The following is a 16872-nucleotide window of genomic DNA, read 5'->3' as shown; positions in this document are numbered from 1 at the left end:
TGGCATATCAGACATACAGCCGTTGATCGGACTTCAGTGAAGAAGTATTTTGTTGTCCACTCCTTATTAAACACTCGGCATTCGCTGTCCACTTTCCTTCTCTTTGGTCCGCTCATTTTCACAGAAGGGCTTAATGGTGACGTGAAACGAAGTGAAAATTAAAGTGAAATAAAGAGAAATACGCGCCACTCCAACAACGGTCAATGTGTTTTGAGTGCGCCATCTATTGGGGAAACGTGGGCATTGCAGGGAAAGGGGAAAAAAGGAGGTTTTTACTATAATTTGGACAAGTTCGGCGGGCCGGATTAAAAAGCCTAACGGGCCGTATGTGGCCCGCGGGCCGTAGTTTGCCCATGTCTGTTCTAAAGCCATGCCATAATTTTCTGGAATATTCCAAGCTGTTTAAAGGCACAGTCAACTTAGTGCATGTAAACTTCTGAACCACTGGAATTGTGATACAGTGAATTATAAGTGAAATTATCTGTCTGTAAACAATTGTTGGAAAAATGGCTTTGTGTCATGCACAAAGTAGATGTCCTACTTGCCAAAACTATAGATTGTTAACAAGAAATGTGTGGAGTGGTTGAAAAACGAGTTTTAATGACTTCAACCTAAGTGTATGTAAACCTCCGACTTCAACTGTATATCTAGGTTTTGCATGTGGAGGAATTGTACCAAGACATTTGCGGTTTCAGCAGAAAGGGAAATCGGGAGATCCAGAGCTAAGCATTAGCATCTGTGTGAGAGTTTGTGCTGAGAAAGAGAGAAAGGGACCTGAGATGACAAACATTGATTTTTTTTTTTTTAACTTGGCAAGTCAGTTAGGAACAAATTCTTATTTACAATGACTGCCTAAATCGGCCAAACCCAGACGACGCTGGGCGAGTTGTGCGCAGCCCTATGGGATTCCCAATCACGGACGGTTGTGATACAGCCTTGATAAAGATAAATGAAGGGAGATTCGGGAGAAAACTTAAGAAATGACAGAGGGATAGATGGAAAGGGACAAAGGGAATGTTAGAAAAGAGGAAACCGATGCAAAGGGATGAGACAAGTGCAGTAAGAGAGAAAAGGAGAGATGAGAGAGAGTGGAACAGACCATGCCGGATAATACCACGTCATTTTCGGGTTTGACACGGCATGGTCCCCTTCTGGTCTAAAGATGTAGAAAGATACAGCTAGATTTGCATGATCCCACAGTATCATGACTTTGTGGTCAATGTCATTGGACCCTTACCAGCGAATTAATGAAGCTGGGCATCCAATCTGTCCTGCACTTCAGACAAAGCACAAAAGATCTGCCAGTCCCCTGCATGCATAACTCAATGTACTGTACATGTTGAAAAGTGGGTGACACGTATATGAAACCAGATACCCCTGTGTATATGGTCTACAATGCATAAGAAGTAGAGTGATGGCGTATCAGTCGTGTGCTCTATGATGAATGCGTAGGGGTTAATAAGAGTGTGTGTTAACAGCGCCATTGAAAGCTACAGGCCCCATGATGTCTCACTGTGTAGTCATATATCTGTTTGAGTGTGTGGAGAACAGAATGTGGTATCCAGACAGCAACTGAAAGCACCCTGCTGTTTTAGCAGTGGCGAGTGTGTGTGTGTGTGTCTCAGAGACACCATGCTGTGAGGGTGACCACAGGGAAACCATGACGGAGGCGGATCGATTGGGCACTTCTCCTTCTCCTCCCCTCCCAATTCCCCCACTCTCTCATTTTCCGTTATACTAATAACCTCCTTTCTTCTCTAACTAGCCGTCTTCTCAAAAGCCGGCTCTGCCAATTTCACCCACTATTACTGACGATTCGCCAGAGGAGATTGATAAATGGGGAAACATTTCTATTTTCACACTCATCTGCCCTGAAAACCCTTTATTTAGGAGGGTGAATTGATTGATAAGCATTAAATGACTCCTGTCAAATAAATCCTCTTTCGTTTATGATATTAAGTACTGTATTCCACCTAATCAGAGGAAGTCTGAAATAACTGGAGAATGTGTGAAGACAAAATCAATAGTCTTACAGTATTAAAAAAAAGGAGGATAACATTTTTGTTTTGACCTTTTTTTCTCCCAGTTACAAACAAAACACTGAAATTCTCAAAATTGTGGAACTTTTTAGTCATGTATCAACATAGGATTTGTTTGTGCATGTGTGTATCAAATGAATGTTTATTGGTTGCATACAGAGTTTAGCAGATGTTTTAGCAGGTGCAGCTAAATTCTTGTGTGTGTTGCATAGGTCATCTCTCTGCTGTCACACAGTAATGTTTATCCATGATGAAGGACAGTTAGGCCAGTGGACAGAAGTCATGAGTGGTCCAAAATCAAATGTATGTCAAACTCCATGATACAAATTCATGTTAGATGGGAGTTATCATTGACTTTTAAGCTTGTGATACTGTACATACATAATGTACGTCGATCTGTATTCTACAGAGTTTGGCAAAATGGGTAGTTTGCACAGTTTGGTAAAAGCAGAGTATTGTTTTCCTTTGTGACAGAAAGGTTTTGTCTTATCATCCTTAATAAAATAGCACAATGTGAAACTGCTTCTTCTCAATCAAGAGAGGATTGACTACACATAACACAACATATTACTCAAAGCATTGGTCTAGGCTAGGGGTTGTTGATGGAGATGACCCCAATGAGTCCTACAGATGACCCCAATGAGTCCTACAGATGAGATGTTGAGTGGGTGTGGACAGGCCACCCTGGTGACAAGAGGAATCTTGTCGGAGTGGGTTAACAAATTATGCAATCACGCAACCATATGCTAATAGCGCCTATCTCCACTGATAAGGATGATCGCTAAGGCAGAGGATCAAAGCTTTGCTGCTTCTGTCAAGCAGAAAGACAGAATTATACATTCAGGAAGGGTGGAGAAGGAGAGAGTAAGAAATGGAACGTGTGAGAAAGCAATGCATATTGTAGCATTTTAAATATTCATCGTTATTATTGTCAGCAGGGGAAATGAGGGGGAAGAAAGTAAAACAGATTTGCCTGAGGCGCTGCAAAAAGCAAAGAACTCAAGAGTTTGTGTTTTGAAGGAGAACACAGTGAACTATTAGAAGACGAGCGAGAGAGAGAGAGAGAGAGAGCGAGAGAGAGCGAGAAAAAGAGAGAGAAACTGCATCGTTGAATTAGGGCACGACACAGCAGAAACAGCCCGTGGCAAAACCTTCAGGTGTTGATGTAGTGACAGGGCACTAATTCTTATTTTTTTACCTTCCCTCCTGATCTCTGTGTAATCACACAGCCATGTAGCCTACCGTCACGGACTGGTAGGCCTGTATTTCAAAGACAAACCATTGGATTGACGATGAGCACAAAGTACCTGATGTGGTTTTCCGTCCCACATTGCTGAGCAACAGTCTGTGACCTCTCACCTTAAACTGCCGGGCGACCTCTACATGGTTGTCGTAGACCAAGACGTTGGCTGTGAGGTTTGCCATGTCCTTGGACAACGCGAGACTTCCTTCAAGAGTGTTGGGCTCCACAAATACATCCAGCAGGGGGTGAGGGCACTTTGATCCGTCCCAAACCTGGAGAAAGAAAAAGGTTGATCATTTTTAACTTACACAGAGGGAGAGAGAAAGAGTGAACAAGACGGAGAGCCAAAAACTGAAGAGGAAGACAACAGAACAAAACAAGTACAAAACAAGTCAACGACTCAAGTTGTCAACTGCCATACAAAATGTCTAAGTGTAAAAAATGAAAGAATGGAAAGAATGCGCTACAAAGTGAGAACAAATAAAAAGGAGGGAATCACAAGATGGGCCCCCCAGGCACTAGTAATCTAATGTCATGTTGCCATCCCAACACAGGAGGGTCATGAGCCTCCAATTCTGTGGTTTATCACTGCGTCATTACCCACAATAAGGATCTTATGTAAACATACATGACTATTATTAAACTGAGTGGAGTGGCATCCCAATGAGAACAAATTCCCTGAGGGTTGACACGGTCCCTACCTCATAATGAGTATGTTCTTTGGCATAAAGTGTCAACACTCACAACTGCATCATTGCACTAAGCCCATGTCTTTTTACGTCCTCATATATATTTCAAACTGTATAAGCAGGGAGATGAAGTGCTCGCAGATATAAGTAGAAAAGAAAAAAGAAAACGTCTTCCCCGCCTTTGCCACAAACTGTTAAGAGGGATGCTCAAAGACATACATTAGCCTAAATCAGAAAACGTTTTTCTCATCATTATGCTTTTGCTAAATGTCAAACCTTTTATTCACTGTACACCAAGGTAGCAATCCGACGCCCAAAATATCACATTTTCCACTGGATTTCCAGAGTTTCCTAGATACCGGATTCAATACAGTCGCTAAAGAAGTGGAAAAAGGTTCTTCATGGTTCTTACCTTCAACAGGGTGCAGCTGCTGTCCACAGGGGCTTTAGCCAGCAATTGGCAGGTCAGGTCAAAGTAAGTCTTGGGCTGTACTGCCGACAGGGGTACACAGGGCTGGGCAGGAACCAGAGACTGGTTGGCCGCCCATGTGCGCAGGGCCTCCACGACCTGGCAGTCTTCCTCCCCAAATTTGAAGGACTCGCTGGAGGTACGAGGGACCACGGGACTGCCTACCATTCCATCAAAGGTGACCACAGAGAAACCATGGCTGGTCAAAAGGCTAATGGCTCCATTAAAAAGCTGGGTCTGAGAGAGAAAGAGATTTGAGCTTTGTGACTGGATAATCTCAAACATTTCAGCAAGGCTCACATTCTAAATATCAGTTCATTTCAAATTACAATAAGGTCAGAATCAATCTTGGACAAGTCCACAGTAAGAGTGTAGCTGAGACTAAGATTTCTCACTTTAAAATAATGTCAAATAAAAACCAATGATTGCAAAGTTAAACAAAACATCCAACTCTACGGACAAGGATGACCTTTCATAATTTCCACAGAAAATTTTACAGATGCAAAGTTTGGTAACAGAATGACGGCACCAACTGCACAAACCGTTATTCTGTTACAAAACGTTGCATCTGCACTGCTCTTCAAGTAAATGTGTTTTTGTAAACTGTTCAGTTAAAGTTGTCCTTGTGGCCTCCCGAGTGGCGCAGGGGTCTAACATTCAGACCACACAATTTACACATACCCACACTGCTTGCTCGCTCGCGTGCACCAACAAGCGTCTGCGTTGCCATGCTCTAAAATAGAATAAAAGTCAGTTCTATTTGTGACACTGAACGCCTTGCAAGTCCTGCCTCTCCCATCTCCTCATTGGTTTATCAAAGCATATATCCACGTGCCATCTCCTCATTGGTTATACCCACGTGGGTGATTGAAAGATGAACCGAGGTCGGTCGGGCAGTTGTGGTGATACACCTTATTAGAAAAAGTTAGATGCCAATCGCCATATAAAGTCCAAAAAAGAAAAAGCCTGGAAGGAGGAGAAATGACTAGAAACGATTCGGTTGACCGTTTTATGTGTGGATTAATTGTTGGAGTATAGGACCTTGTGCATTTCAGGTAAAATAACAACTCAACGTTTATATCCCAGGGCAAATTTGCTAGCAACAGCAATCTAGCTAGCTAAATTACCATGAATGTTTACTGCTTTTCGACCTGTCCCCAAAATAATATAATTGGTTCAGAGTTTGTTTTGATATTTCAACCTGCATGTCGTGATCTCGTTTGGTGTGGGGGGACAAAATCAATCTGCGCGCGTCCGGTTTGGGCATGGTGTAAGGCACTGCATCGCAGGTCACTACAGACCTGGGTTCGATCCCAGGCTGTGTAACAGCTGGCCTCTTCCGGGTTAGGGGAGGGCTTGCCCGGACGGGATTTCCTGGTCCCATCATGCTCTAGCAACTCCTTGTGGCGGGCCGGGCGCCTACAAGCTGACTCTAGTCGCCAGATGGGCTGGTGTTTTCTCCCGACACATTGGTGTGGATATCTTCCGGATTAAGCAAGCAGTGTGGCTTGGCAGGGTCATGTTTCAGATGACGCATGGCTCTCAACCTTCGCCTCTCCCGAGTCTGTAGGGGAGTTGCAGCGATGGGACAAGACTGTAACTGCCAATTGGATATCACAAAAAAGGGGTAAAAGTACAACAACAACGTCATCCTTATGGTTTGTTTAACTTTGCAATCATTGGTTCTTGTTTGGCATACATTTTAAAAAGTGATAAATCTGATTCTCAGCATCACTCATTTACATTTTAGTCATTTAGCAGACGGTCTTATCCAGAGCAACTTACAGGAGCAATTAGGGTTAAGTGCCTTGTTCAAGGGTACATTGACAAATTGTTCACCTAGTCAGCTCAGGGATTCAATCTAGGGACCTTCCGGTTGCTGGCCCAAAGCTCTCAACTGATAGGCTACCTGCTGATCACACATTTACCTTGACTCTGTGGAGGCGTATGATGTCTCCCATTTTGAAGATTTTAGGGTGTTCCTCGAGCTTGTCACAAAAGATGGTACAGCCCACTTTTTTATTTGATTGGTCTGTAATCTTCAGTGTGGAGCAGTAATCTATGGGGGATAGAAATCGGGACCACTGTCAGATCAGATTCCAGATGTGGCCTATGGTCTACTGAATACTGAGACGGGCCCTAGTATACACATCTCACTGCAGTGTGATTTGAGACAGCCCAAAATGATTGCTTGCTTTAAACAAACTTTGACTGCAGCTTTCAAAAGGCAAGGTTCTCAACCTTCTTATGCTCCCAACAAAAGCCCTTCTAATGCAGTGTTTCTCAACTCTGGTCCTTGAATACCCTCAACGGTACACATGTATTTTAGAGCCCATACAAGCACACCTGATTAAACTAGTCATCAAACCCCTGACTACTTGAATCAAGTGTGTTTACTTGGGTCTACAAAAATGTGTACTTTTGGGGGTACTCGAGGATTAGAACACAGACACACTGCTCTATTGGAAGTGATTTGGCTCAATTAAATTAGTCTGTGGGTACAAGGGCCATTGAATGCTGCAATAGAGGTCCGCCCACAAAGACAATTTGATTGTAGAACTGGAATGCGGTTTACTGCAAAGCAGCACACAACAGTACACAATGTAAGAAATACACTCACCGGATGGTTTTATTAGGGACACACCCCAGTTCGCGAAAATGGATCGCTCCTACAGACAGTGAGTCACGTGGCTGTGACTTGATATATAAAGCAGGCAGACAGGAATCGAGGCATTCAGTTAGTTCGATTGAACGTTAGAATAGGTAAAACGAGTGACCTAAGCGACTTTGAGCGTGGTATGATCGTTGGTGCCAGGCGCGCCGGATCCAGTATCTCAGAAACGGCCACCCTTCTGGGCTTTTCACACACGACAGTGTCTAGGGTTTAACAAGAATGGTACGACAAACAAAAAATATCCAGTCAGCGGCAGTCCTGTGGGCGGAAACAGCTCGTTGATGAGAGGTCGAAAGGAGAATGTTAAGAATCGTGCAAGCTAACAGGCGGGCCACAAACTGACAAATAACAGCAGTACACCAACAGTGGTGTTCAGAACGGCATCTCGGAAAGCACATCTCGTTGGCCCTTGTCATGGATGGGTTGCTGTAGCAGACTACCAGAGGGTTCCAATCCTATCAGCAAAAAACAAGAAGCGGCTCCAGTGGGCACCCGATCACCAACACTGGACAATTGAGGAGTGTAAAAACATCACTTGTCTGACGAATCACGGTTCCTCTTGCGTCATACTGATGGCAGTCAGGATTTGGCGTAAGCAGTATGAGCCCATCATGCCTGGTGTCAACGGTACAGGCTGGTGGCGGTGGTGCATCGCTGTCCAATCTGCAGCAACTGCGTGATGCCATTGCGTCAGCATGGACCAATATCCATCTGGAACATGTCTGACTTGTAGAATCCATGCCCCAAAGAATTCAGGCTTTTCTGGCGGCAAAGGGGGGTCCGACCCGGTACTAGATGGGTGTACCTAATAAACTGTATATAATAACATTAGATTCCTAGGCTGAGGGGTGGTAAGGGGTCATCTGGCTAACACCTAACTCTGTGTTCTCTTCGCTGTGTAGTCAAGTGCGTGGCGTCAACCAGGCTAGGTAAGGGGCTCATCCATCTGCCACCCCACCAGTGTCTCAACTGATGGATTCTCTTAATATCTCCCTTCTGCTGCCACTAGGATTCAGTAGCATGACAATACACGGTCAGTTAATGCTGTACATAATTTATTTATTCATTCATTACTCAATCCAGTTTGGCTTAAGGGGGAACTCTTTGTATGAGGCTCCCACAAACAAAAAGGACCCCAAGGTACACTGTTTGCAAGCTTTGTGAGACGCACAAGAAAATGTGAATTGGAAAGGCATGGACATATTACTGTCATTCAATATTGAGCTCTTTCTTTCACTACGGTACTTCCCGAGACAAGAGGGGTTCAGAGATTACTACTAACCGACTGTCCCCTCAGGTCAAAAACAAGGCATAAATGGCTTGGCTCGTAAACGTTGTGCTCCTCGAAGCATATCAAGTCTGTTGTACTTGCCATGTAAACGCCTTGTGAAAATAAGCAGAGCAAAGCCCTGACCACACAAGAATAATAATTTTGTAAGGTACTTCCACATTAAAATGGTAAATGTTACAAGTTGGATCACACACAGATTACAGCTTTTCAAAGCATTAACACATGCTTTGCTCAGGCCCCATTTTACCACCTTAAGATCAGTTAACTATACTTAAGCTATAAAGGCCCGAGGGGGTGTGGTATATGGACAATAAGGGCTGTTCTTATGCACGACGCAACGCGGAGCCCTTAGCCATGGTATATTGACCATATACCACAAACCCCCGAGGTGCCTTATTGCTATTATAAACTGGTTACCAATTTAATTAGAGTAGTAAAAATACATGTTTGTCATACTTGTGGTACAGTGCCATGCAAAAGTATTCACCCCCTTGGCGTTTTTCCTATTTTGTTTCATTGCAACCTGTAATTTACATTTATTTTTATTTTTATTTAATCTAATGGACATACACAAAATAGTCCAAATTGGTGAAGTGAACTGAAAAATATTGCTTGTTTCAAAAATTCTAAAAATAAAAAAACAAGCAGAAGTGGTGCGTGAATATGTATCACCCCCTTTGCTATGAAGTCCCTAGTCCCTAAGATCTGGCGCAGTCCCTAAGATCTGGTGCAAGCAATTGCCTTCAGAAGTCACATTATTTGTTTTTTTTTAAGTCCACATGTGTCTAATATAAGTGTCATATGATCTGTCACATGATCTCAGTATACAGTGCCTTGCGAAAGTATTCGGCCCCCTTGAACTTTGCGACTTTTTGCCACATTTCAGGCTTCAAACATAAAGATATAAAACTATATTTTTTTGTGAAGAATCAACAACAAGTGGGACACAATCATGAAGTGGAACGACATTTATTGGATATGATGATGCATTGTTGCCAAAAAGTTCAATTTTGGTTTCATCTGACCAGAGCACCTTCTTCCACATGTTTGGTGTGTCTCCCAGGTTGCTTGTGGCAAACTTTAAACAACACTTTTTATGGATATCTTTAAGAAATGGCTTTCTTCTTGCCACTCTTCCATAAAGGCCAGATTTGTGCGATATACGACTGATTGCTGTCCTATGGACAGAGTCTCCCACCTCAGCTGTAGATCTCAGCAGTTCATCCAGAGTGATCATGGGCCTCTTGGCTGCATCTCTGATCAGTCTTCTCCTTGTATGAGCTGAAAGTTTAGAGGGACGGCCAGGTCTTGGTAGATTTGCAGTGGTCTGATACTCCTTCCATTTCCATATTATCGCTTGCACAGCGCTCCTTGGGATGTTTAAAGCTTGGGAAATCTTTTTGTATCCAAATCCGGCTTTAAACTTCTTCACAACAGTATCTCGGACCTGCCTGGTGTGTTCCTTGTTCTTCATGATGCTCTCTGCGCTTTTAACGGACCTCTGAGACTATCACAGTGCAGGTGCATTTATACGGAGACTTGATTACACACAGGTGGATTGTATTTATCATCATTAGTCATTTAGGTCAACATTGGATCATTCAGAGATCCTCACTGAACTTCTGGAGAGAGTTTGCTGCACTGAAAGTAAAGGGGCTGAATAATTTTGCACGCCCAATTTTTCAGTTGTTAAAAAAGTTTGAAATATCCAATAAATGTCGTTCCACTTCATGATTGTGTCCCACTTGTTGTTGATTCTTCACAAAAAAATACAGTTTTATATCTTTATGTTTGAAGCCTGAAATGTGGCAAAAGGTCGCAAATTTCAAGGGGGCCGAATACTTTCGCAAGGCACTGTATATACACCTGTGCTGAAAGGCCCTGTTCTGAGAGTCTGCAACACCACTAAGCAAGGAGCACCACCAATCAAGCTGCACTATGAAGACCAAGGAGCTCTCCAAACAGGTCAGGGACAAAGTTGTGGAGAAGTTCAGATCAGGGTTGGGTTATAAAAAAAATATCAGAAACTTTGAACATCACACAGAGCACCATTAAATCCATTATTAAAAAATGGAAAGAATATGGCACCACAATAAACCTGCCAAGAGAGGGCCTCCCACCAAAACTCATGGACCAGGCAAGGAGGACATTAATCAGAGGCAACAAAGAGAACAAAGATAGCCTTGAAGGAGCTGAAAAGCTCCACAGCAGAGATTGGAGTATCTGTCCATAGGACCACTTTACGCCGTACACTCGGAAGAGTGGCCAGAAGAAAGCCATTGCTTAAAGGAAAAAATAAGCAAACACATTTGGTGTTCGCCAAAAGGCATGTGGGAGAATCCCCAAACATATGGAAGAAGGTACTCTGGTCAGATTAGACTAAAATGTTGCCATCAAGGAAAATACCATGTCTGGCGCAAACCCAACACCTCTTATCACCCGGAGAACACCCGGAGACCAGTGAAGCATGGTGGTGGCAGCATCATCCTGTGGGGGTGTTTGTCCATTGGCAGGGACTGGGAAACTGGTCAGCATTGAAGGAATGATGGATGGCACTAAATACAGAGAAATTCTTGAGGGAAACCTGTTTCACTCTTCAAGAGATTTGAGACTGGGTCGGAGGTTCACCTTCCAGCAGGACAATGACCCTAAGCATACTACTAAAGCAACACTCGAGTGGTTTAAGGGGAAACTTTTAAATGTCTTGGAATGGCCTAGTCAAAGCCCAGACCTCAATCCAACAGAGAATCTGTGGTATGACTTAAAGATTGCTGTACACCAGCGGAACTCATCCAACTTGAAGGAGTTGTAGCAATTTTGCCTTGAAGAATGGGCAGAAATCCCAGTGGATAGATGTGCCAAGTTTATAGAGACATACCCCAAGAGACTTGCAGCTGTAATTGCTTCAAAAGGTGGCTCTACAAAGTATTGACTTTTCGGTGGGGGGGTGAATAGTTATGCATGCTCAAATTCTGTTTTTTGTGTCTTATTTCTTGTTTGTTTTACAATAAAACATATTTTGCATCTTTAAAGTGGTAAGTCTGTTATTTAAATCAAATGATACAACCCCCCCCAAAAATCTATTATAATTCCATATTGTAAGGACACAAAAATATGAAAAATGCCATGGGGGGGGGTGAATACTTTCGCAACAAGCCACTGTATACCACGGCTGTCAGCCAGTCAGCATTCAGGGCTCGAACCACCCTGTTTATAATTGCTTTTTTTGCCATTTGCATCACAGGCATTTGCATTCAAAATGGATCTAACATGCAGTTTTCCCTCCAGACACAATAAAGAACCAGCTTCTCCATTCTGGGCCACTGATTCAATTGGACGAGATGGCCCAGCACATTGTACAGTACATCAAAATCAAGTCAGATATCTACAGGGTTGGTTGAGTGGGATGAGGATTGATTTTTCACCACTTTATGTCAGCTTGCATGACAAGATCTAATGCTCGATCAATGCTTAGGGTGTGTTAAGGCAGAGATTAACCGCACGAGGACTCACAGTGACTGTGGTTTAATACAGGGTGCTGTAATTTACCTTGTATTTTTTACAATGTGCTTGTATTGTACAAAAAGTAATTGGTTTGGAATAGTAGCAATAAAGAGCAGACACTGTAAATGTTGAGTGGTTGTTCTGTTCTGAAGATTATTGGACAACCATAATAAAACCATTGGTGATAAAAGAGTTGGAGAAGCTAGAGATGAAGAATATTAGGTGGATATGAGAGGGGGAGAGAAGGAGAAGAAAAGAGGAGAAGAGGAAGAGAGGAGAACAAGATAGGAGTCAGAGAATAGGGGCTATGAGGTCAGGATAGGACAGAGTATGTTCGTATAACAGCAAAAGAGCGAGGTTCCCTTACCTCGGACAACCACTCTGCGTGCCCTTCTGCGCTTTCTACAGCAAAGTTTTTTCTTCCCTCTGTGTGAACAAACCTCGCCACACTGCCTGACTCCCGGCAAGGGCAGACCAGTTAAAAAGGCAGTCGCATCACTTCCAAGTCAAAGGTCACGAGTCGAAGGGCTAAGCAACACCGCAAGGACTCATATGTACCCTGTGATGTTAGGTGTTTAGAGAGTGTGCAGAGAGAGGTCCTCTTTTTCCCATTGACAGCCTCCACCTCACCTCACCCGCCCACCAAACCCTATGCCTCTACAAATGCTTGTTTAATGAGATCACAGTACAGTAACCACCACCCAACCTACCCTGGATGACACCACCTAGACACACCAACAAACCCCTTATTATCTCGCAGCAGCAAGTCAGGGGGTCCAGTAGTCATAGCAACCAGCCTGTTGGTTGAATATGGACTTCAAAGTGTTTTGCTGAGTAGGAAGTGTGTCCATTTCTGCCTGTAGAGTATCTTAGCACAGAGCCAACACCTTGAACTGAGCACAACATGGGGCTGGTGGAATATCACCATATGTGTCTATACCATGTTAGTGCATTTGCAGGGCAGGTTGACCTACCTGTCCCCTTAGTCCGGAATGGCTGCTTAAAGAAGGTGACCACAGCATAGACATTCACCACCACCCCAGGCTTCAGGTCGCTCAGTGGGACGTAGGTGTACTTAACCACCTTCACTGCCTTAGTGACCTGAAGACAAACACTACTGCATTACCATTCAGGATCGGACAACAATTTAATAAGTAAAGAGAGAATGTCTATTTGTAAATGACTTCAGAGAGAACAACAGTCAGTTGTAGAGACTGGATATAATCAGTCTCTAAATTGATCGACTGGACAGAGTAAAGCTGTTTTGGGATCAGTAAGAGTGATTTAAGTGGAAGGGCCAAAGGCCAGCTATTTTATATGCATTCAATACCATAAAGATCCTGCAAAACATTACACACGCAGGTTCACATTGGGATGAACATCTGATGACATGAGATTTTTCAGACAGGCAAAATACGGCATCTGACAGCCTCTAAAATAAAACCAAGGTCTTTGAGCTAATGAGTTCACAGACTGACCTCAGTGCTGGCTGGAGAGGTTCTTTTGCGGGGTACAGATGCTCTCGGGCTTACAGTAGATGGCCACACCTAGGACACAGAGAAAAACATTTCAGAAAAATAATTGTAACATTTTATTAAACCCTCCCTATAATTAACAACCAACGTAGGAACCCCTCCCTAAACATGTACTCACATACATCCAGGCATCATCTCCAGCTAGCTGCAGGTTACAGGCATGGAGCTTGTCCTTTTGAGCTGTGGGAGAATTGCCCACAGAGAAACCAGTCACCAGCAGCATGTCCTGGGTGAACAAACGCATGCAACAGAGACAGAGAGAGTTATGTGGTGTGGTTATGAGGAGAGATAACACTGCCCCCCCCCACCCCCAAATATTTAAAATAATAAACAATGTAAAATAGCATTGACCTATATTAAACCTATCTGGGATACGTGGGATGTCCCTAACCTAACTCTTACCCTAACCAACCATTTAAAATTGAATGGGGTAGGGAAGTCCCAAGGATAGCACAGACTGTTTAATATAGCAGATGTTGTGGTAAGAAATACAGGCTTGTGAGTAATACGCTACACTCAAAATAGAGATAAGCCAGTTGTATTTTGCTTGGGGAGCAGTGTGTGACTGTCCTCCAAATGGTTTAACAGTGTTCGCTGACATAACTCATACAGCAGACAAAGGGAAGGGAGATATACAAAGTAATCATGTTACAGTGGATTAAACAAACCATTGACAGACTACTCTACAGCCACGATAGCCAATCCCTTTTCCTGCTACGTCTGCTCAGAATGTGATGATTCTTCTCCTCTCAGGGATGTTCTGAGACAATAGGTCAGCCATGTCTAACACTGGTGCATCGCTCAGTTCATTCAACTTTGTCTGTGCATTGGTCTTAAATGACATGGATGCCTGAATCCTATCATTGGGTTTGAGTGTCATTTTATCAAGGTTAATAAAAAGATTTGCTGATCAGTCACCACCGTTACAGAGCATGTCAACAGTGCTACAGAGAGAGCATGTAGGACGTCAACACTATTACAGACTAGAGGACATAAACAACCAAAATGACTAACATCCCTATGTCTTCGCACTTAAGAGTCTGTCTGATCCTCAGACTCTGAATAGCATTCCTAAGATCAAACTGTTGACTTAATCTACTTCAATGAAGATGATAATTGCGTAAGAACTCGCTCCACATGGAAGATGCTCTCTCTCATTGGGATTGTTGCAATTTTGCTCACAATGACTAGAGCTCTGATCAGCAGCTAACGCTCCAATCATCTCTTTTGAAGATTATACCACTCCTCAAAGCAATATGAAGAGGATAAGCATGCAGTTACAATATGGAACTGAGGATAAGCATGCAGCTACAATATGGAACTGAGGACAAGCATGCAGCTACAATATGGAACTGAGGACAAGCATGCAGCTACAATATGGAACTGAGGATAAGCATGCAGCTACAATATGGAACTGAGGATAAGCATGCAGCTACAATATGGAACTGAGGACAAGCATGCAGCTACAATATGGAACTGAGGATAAGCATGCAGCTACAATATGGAACTGAGGACAAGCATGCAGCTACAATATGGAACTGAGGATAAGCATGCAGCTACAATATGGAACTGAGGACAAGCATGCAGCTACAATATGGAACTGAGGATAAGCATGCAGCTACAATATGGAACTGAGGATAAGCATGCAGCTACAATATGGAACTGAGGACAAGCATGCAGCTACAATATGGAACTGAGGATAAGCATGCAGCTACAATATGGAACTGAGGACAAGCATGCAGCTACAATATGGAACTGAGGATAAGCATGCAGCTACAATATGGAACTGAGGACAAGCATGCAGCTACAATATGGAACAGAGGATAAGCATGCATTTACAATATGGAACTGAGGATAAGCATGCAGTTACTGAGGATAAGCATGCAGCTACAATATGGAACTGAGGATAAGCATGCAGCTACAATATGAAATTGAGGATTAGCATGCCGTTACAATATGGAACTGAGGATAAGCATGCAGTTACAATATGAAACTGAGGATAAGCATGCAGTTACAATATGGAACTGAGGATAAGCATGCAGTTACAATATGGAACTGAGGATAAGCATGCAGCTACAATATAGAACTGAGGATAAGCATGCAGTTACAATATGAAACTGAGGATAAGCATGCAGCTACAATATGAAACTGAGGATAAGCATGCAGCTACAATATGGAACTGAGGATAAGCATGCAGCTACAATATGGAACTGAGGATAAGCATGCAGTTACAATATGGAACTGAGGATAAGCATGCAGCTACAATATGGAACTGAGGATAAGCATGCAGTGACAATATGAAACTGAGGATAAGCATGCAGTGACAATATGAAACTGAGGATAAGCATGCAGTGACAATATGAAACTGAGGATAAGCATGCAGCTACAATAGGGAACTGAGGATAAGCATGCAGTTACAATATTACAAAATTCAGCCAGATAACACAGCCACCTACACCATTAACGTCCATTACATTCCAATTAAGCTTGTTGTGCCCACTTCCTCAGGAAGTACAAATCAGGGCCATTATTACACTGTGTTTGAGATCCTATAGGGAATGGTCAGAGACCTACCCCTTGACTGACGGATTCGGAGTAGTCCTTCGCCAGCGCACCAAACAGGATGATATTGATGGATGAGTGTTCCGGGGACATGTTCTGTTGGGAGTCTACTTCTGACGGAGGCAGACACAACTCTTAAGCAGAAGATAGTTTACACACGCAGCAAATTTGACAGATGCAAGACATATTCAGAAAATACCTGAGCCTGTACGGCTTTAAGGGTATTCTATTATTAGGGCTACACTTCAATTAAATGTCACCCAACTCTGCTCTACACAAGGTGCAAGTTCAAAATTGGATAGAGGGTAATCCGTTTTCCTGTCAGTCATTGCATATCTTCGAGAACTATAACTCAACTAGCCCATGTCAGCTAATGTTTTTCAGCCCATAGATTTTGTAGTAATGTTTGGGTTACTCAAACATCACATGAACACACATTGGACATGGCAAAATGTATAGAATTGCAGGAAATAAGCTTTAAACCTGCAACCTATTCTCTCCACCGACAAGAGGGGTGTGAACAGTTTGTGTCATGAACAGTACCCCTAGAAGTAGACGTGGCATGCGAGGGGGGAGGGATGTTCCCCAGTGCTGGAAGGGGGGCCTGAGTGAAAAAGTTGCTTTAAAAGGGACAATGCAATCAGCATCTGTGAATTGCTCTGTACACTACTAAGACAATTAGCACTTCCCTATAATTCCAACCGCTCTGGGTTGTGTAAATGTCAGCCGAAGAACACAAAGTGAAAAACATTATCAAAAAATAGCACTGATCATTCTGTCACGACTGACAATTGCTGTGGTAATACAATTATTACACAAGACAAGGAAACAAGGCATATTTCAAATGGGTTTGAAGTACTGTATTA

The 16872-nt window shown here is 43.1% G+C and overlaps 1 protein-coding gene across 1 annotated transcript in view; it reads right to left on the bottom strand.

The window, feature by feature from the left end:
* Positions 1-16872, bottom strand: part of pot1 (protection of telomeres 1 homolog) — a 49979-nt gene that overhangs the window by 13667 nt on the left and 19440 nt on the right. The window contains 7 exon segments of the mRNA XM_046352448.1: positions 3399-3554; positions 4384-4677; positions 6369-6499; positions 12884-13010; positions 13388-13456; positions 13563-13670; positions 16019-16119. Coding sequence (XP_046208404.1) covers positions 3399-3554; positions 4384-4677; positions 6369-6499; positions 12884-13010; positions 13388-13456; positions 13563-13670; positions 16019-16119 — 986 coding nt within the window.

This window comes from Oncorhynchus gorbuscha, linkage group LG06 (genome assembly GCF_021184085.1).
Source record: "Oncorhynchus gorbuscha isolate QuinsamMale2020 ecotype Even-year linkage group LG06, OgorEven_v1.0, whole genome shotgun sequence".
NCBI classification, from domain to species: domain Eukaryota; kingdom Metazoa; phylum Chordata; class Actinopteri; order Salmoniformes; family Salmonidae; genus Oncorhynchus; species Oncorhynchus gorbuscha.
Note: the sequence above shows the minus strand (reverse complement) of the source record. Positions and strands in the feature narration are given on the sequence as shown.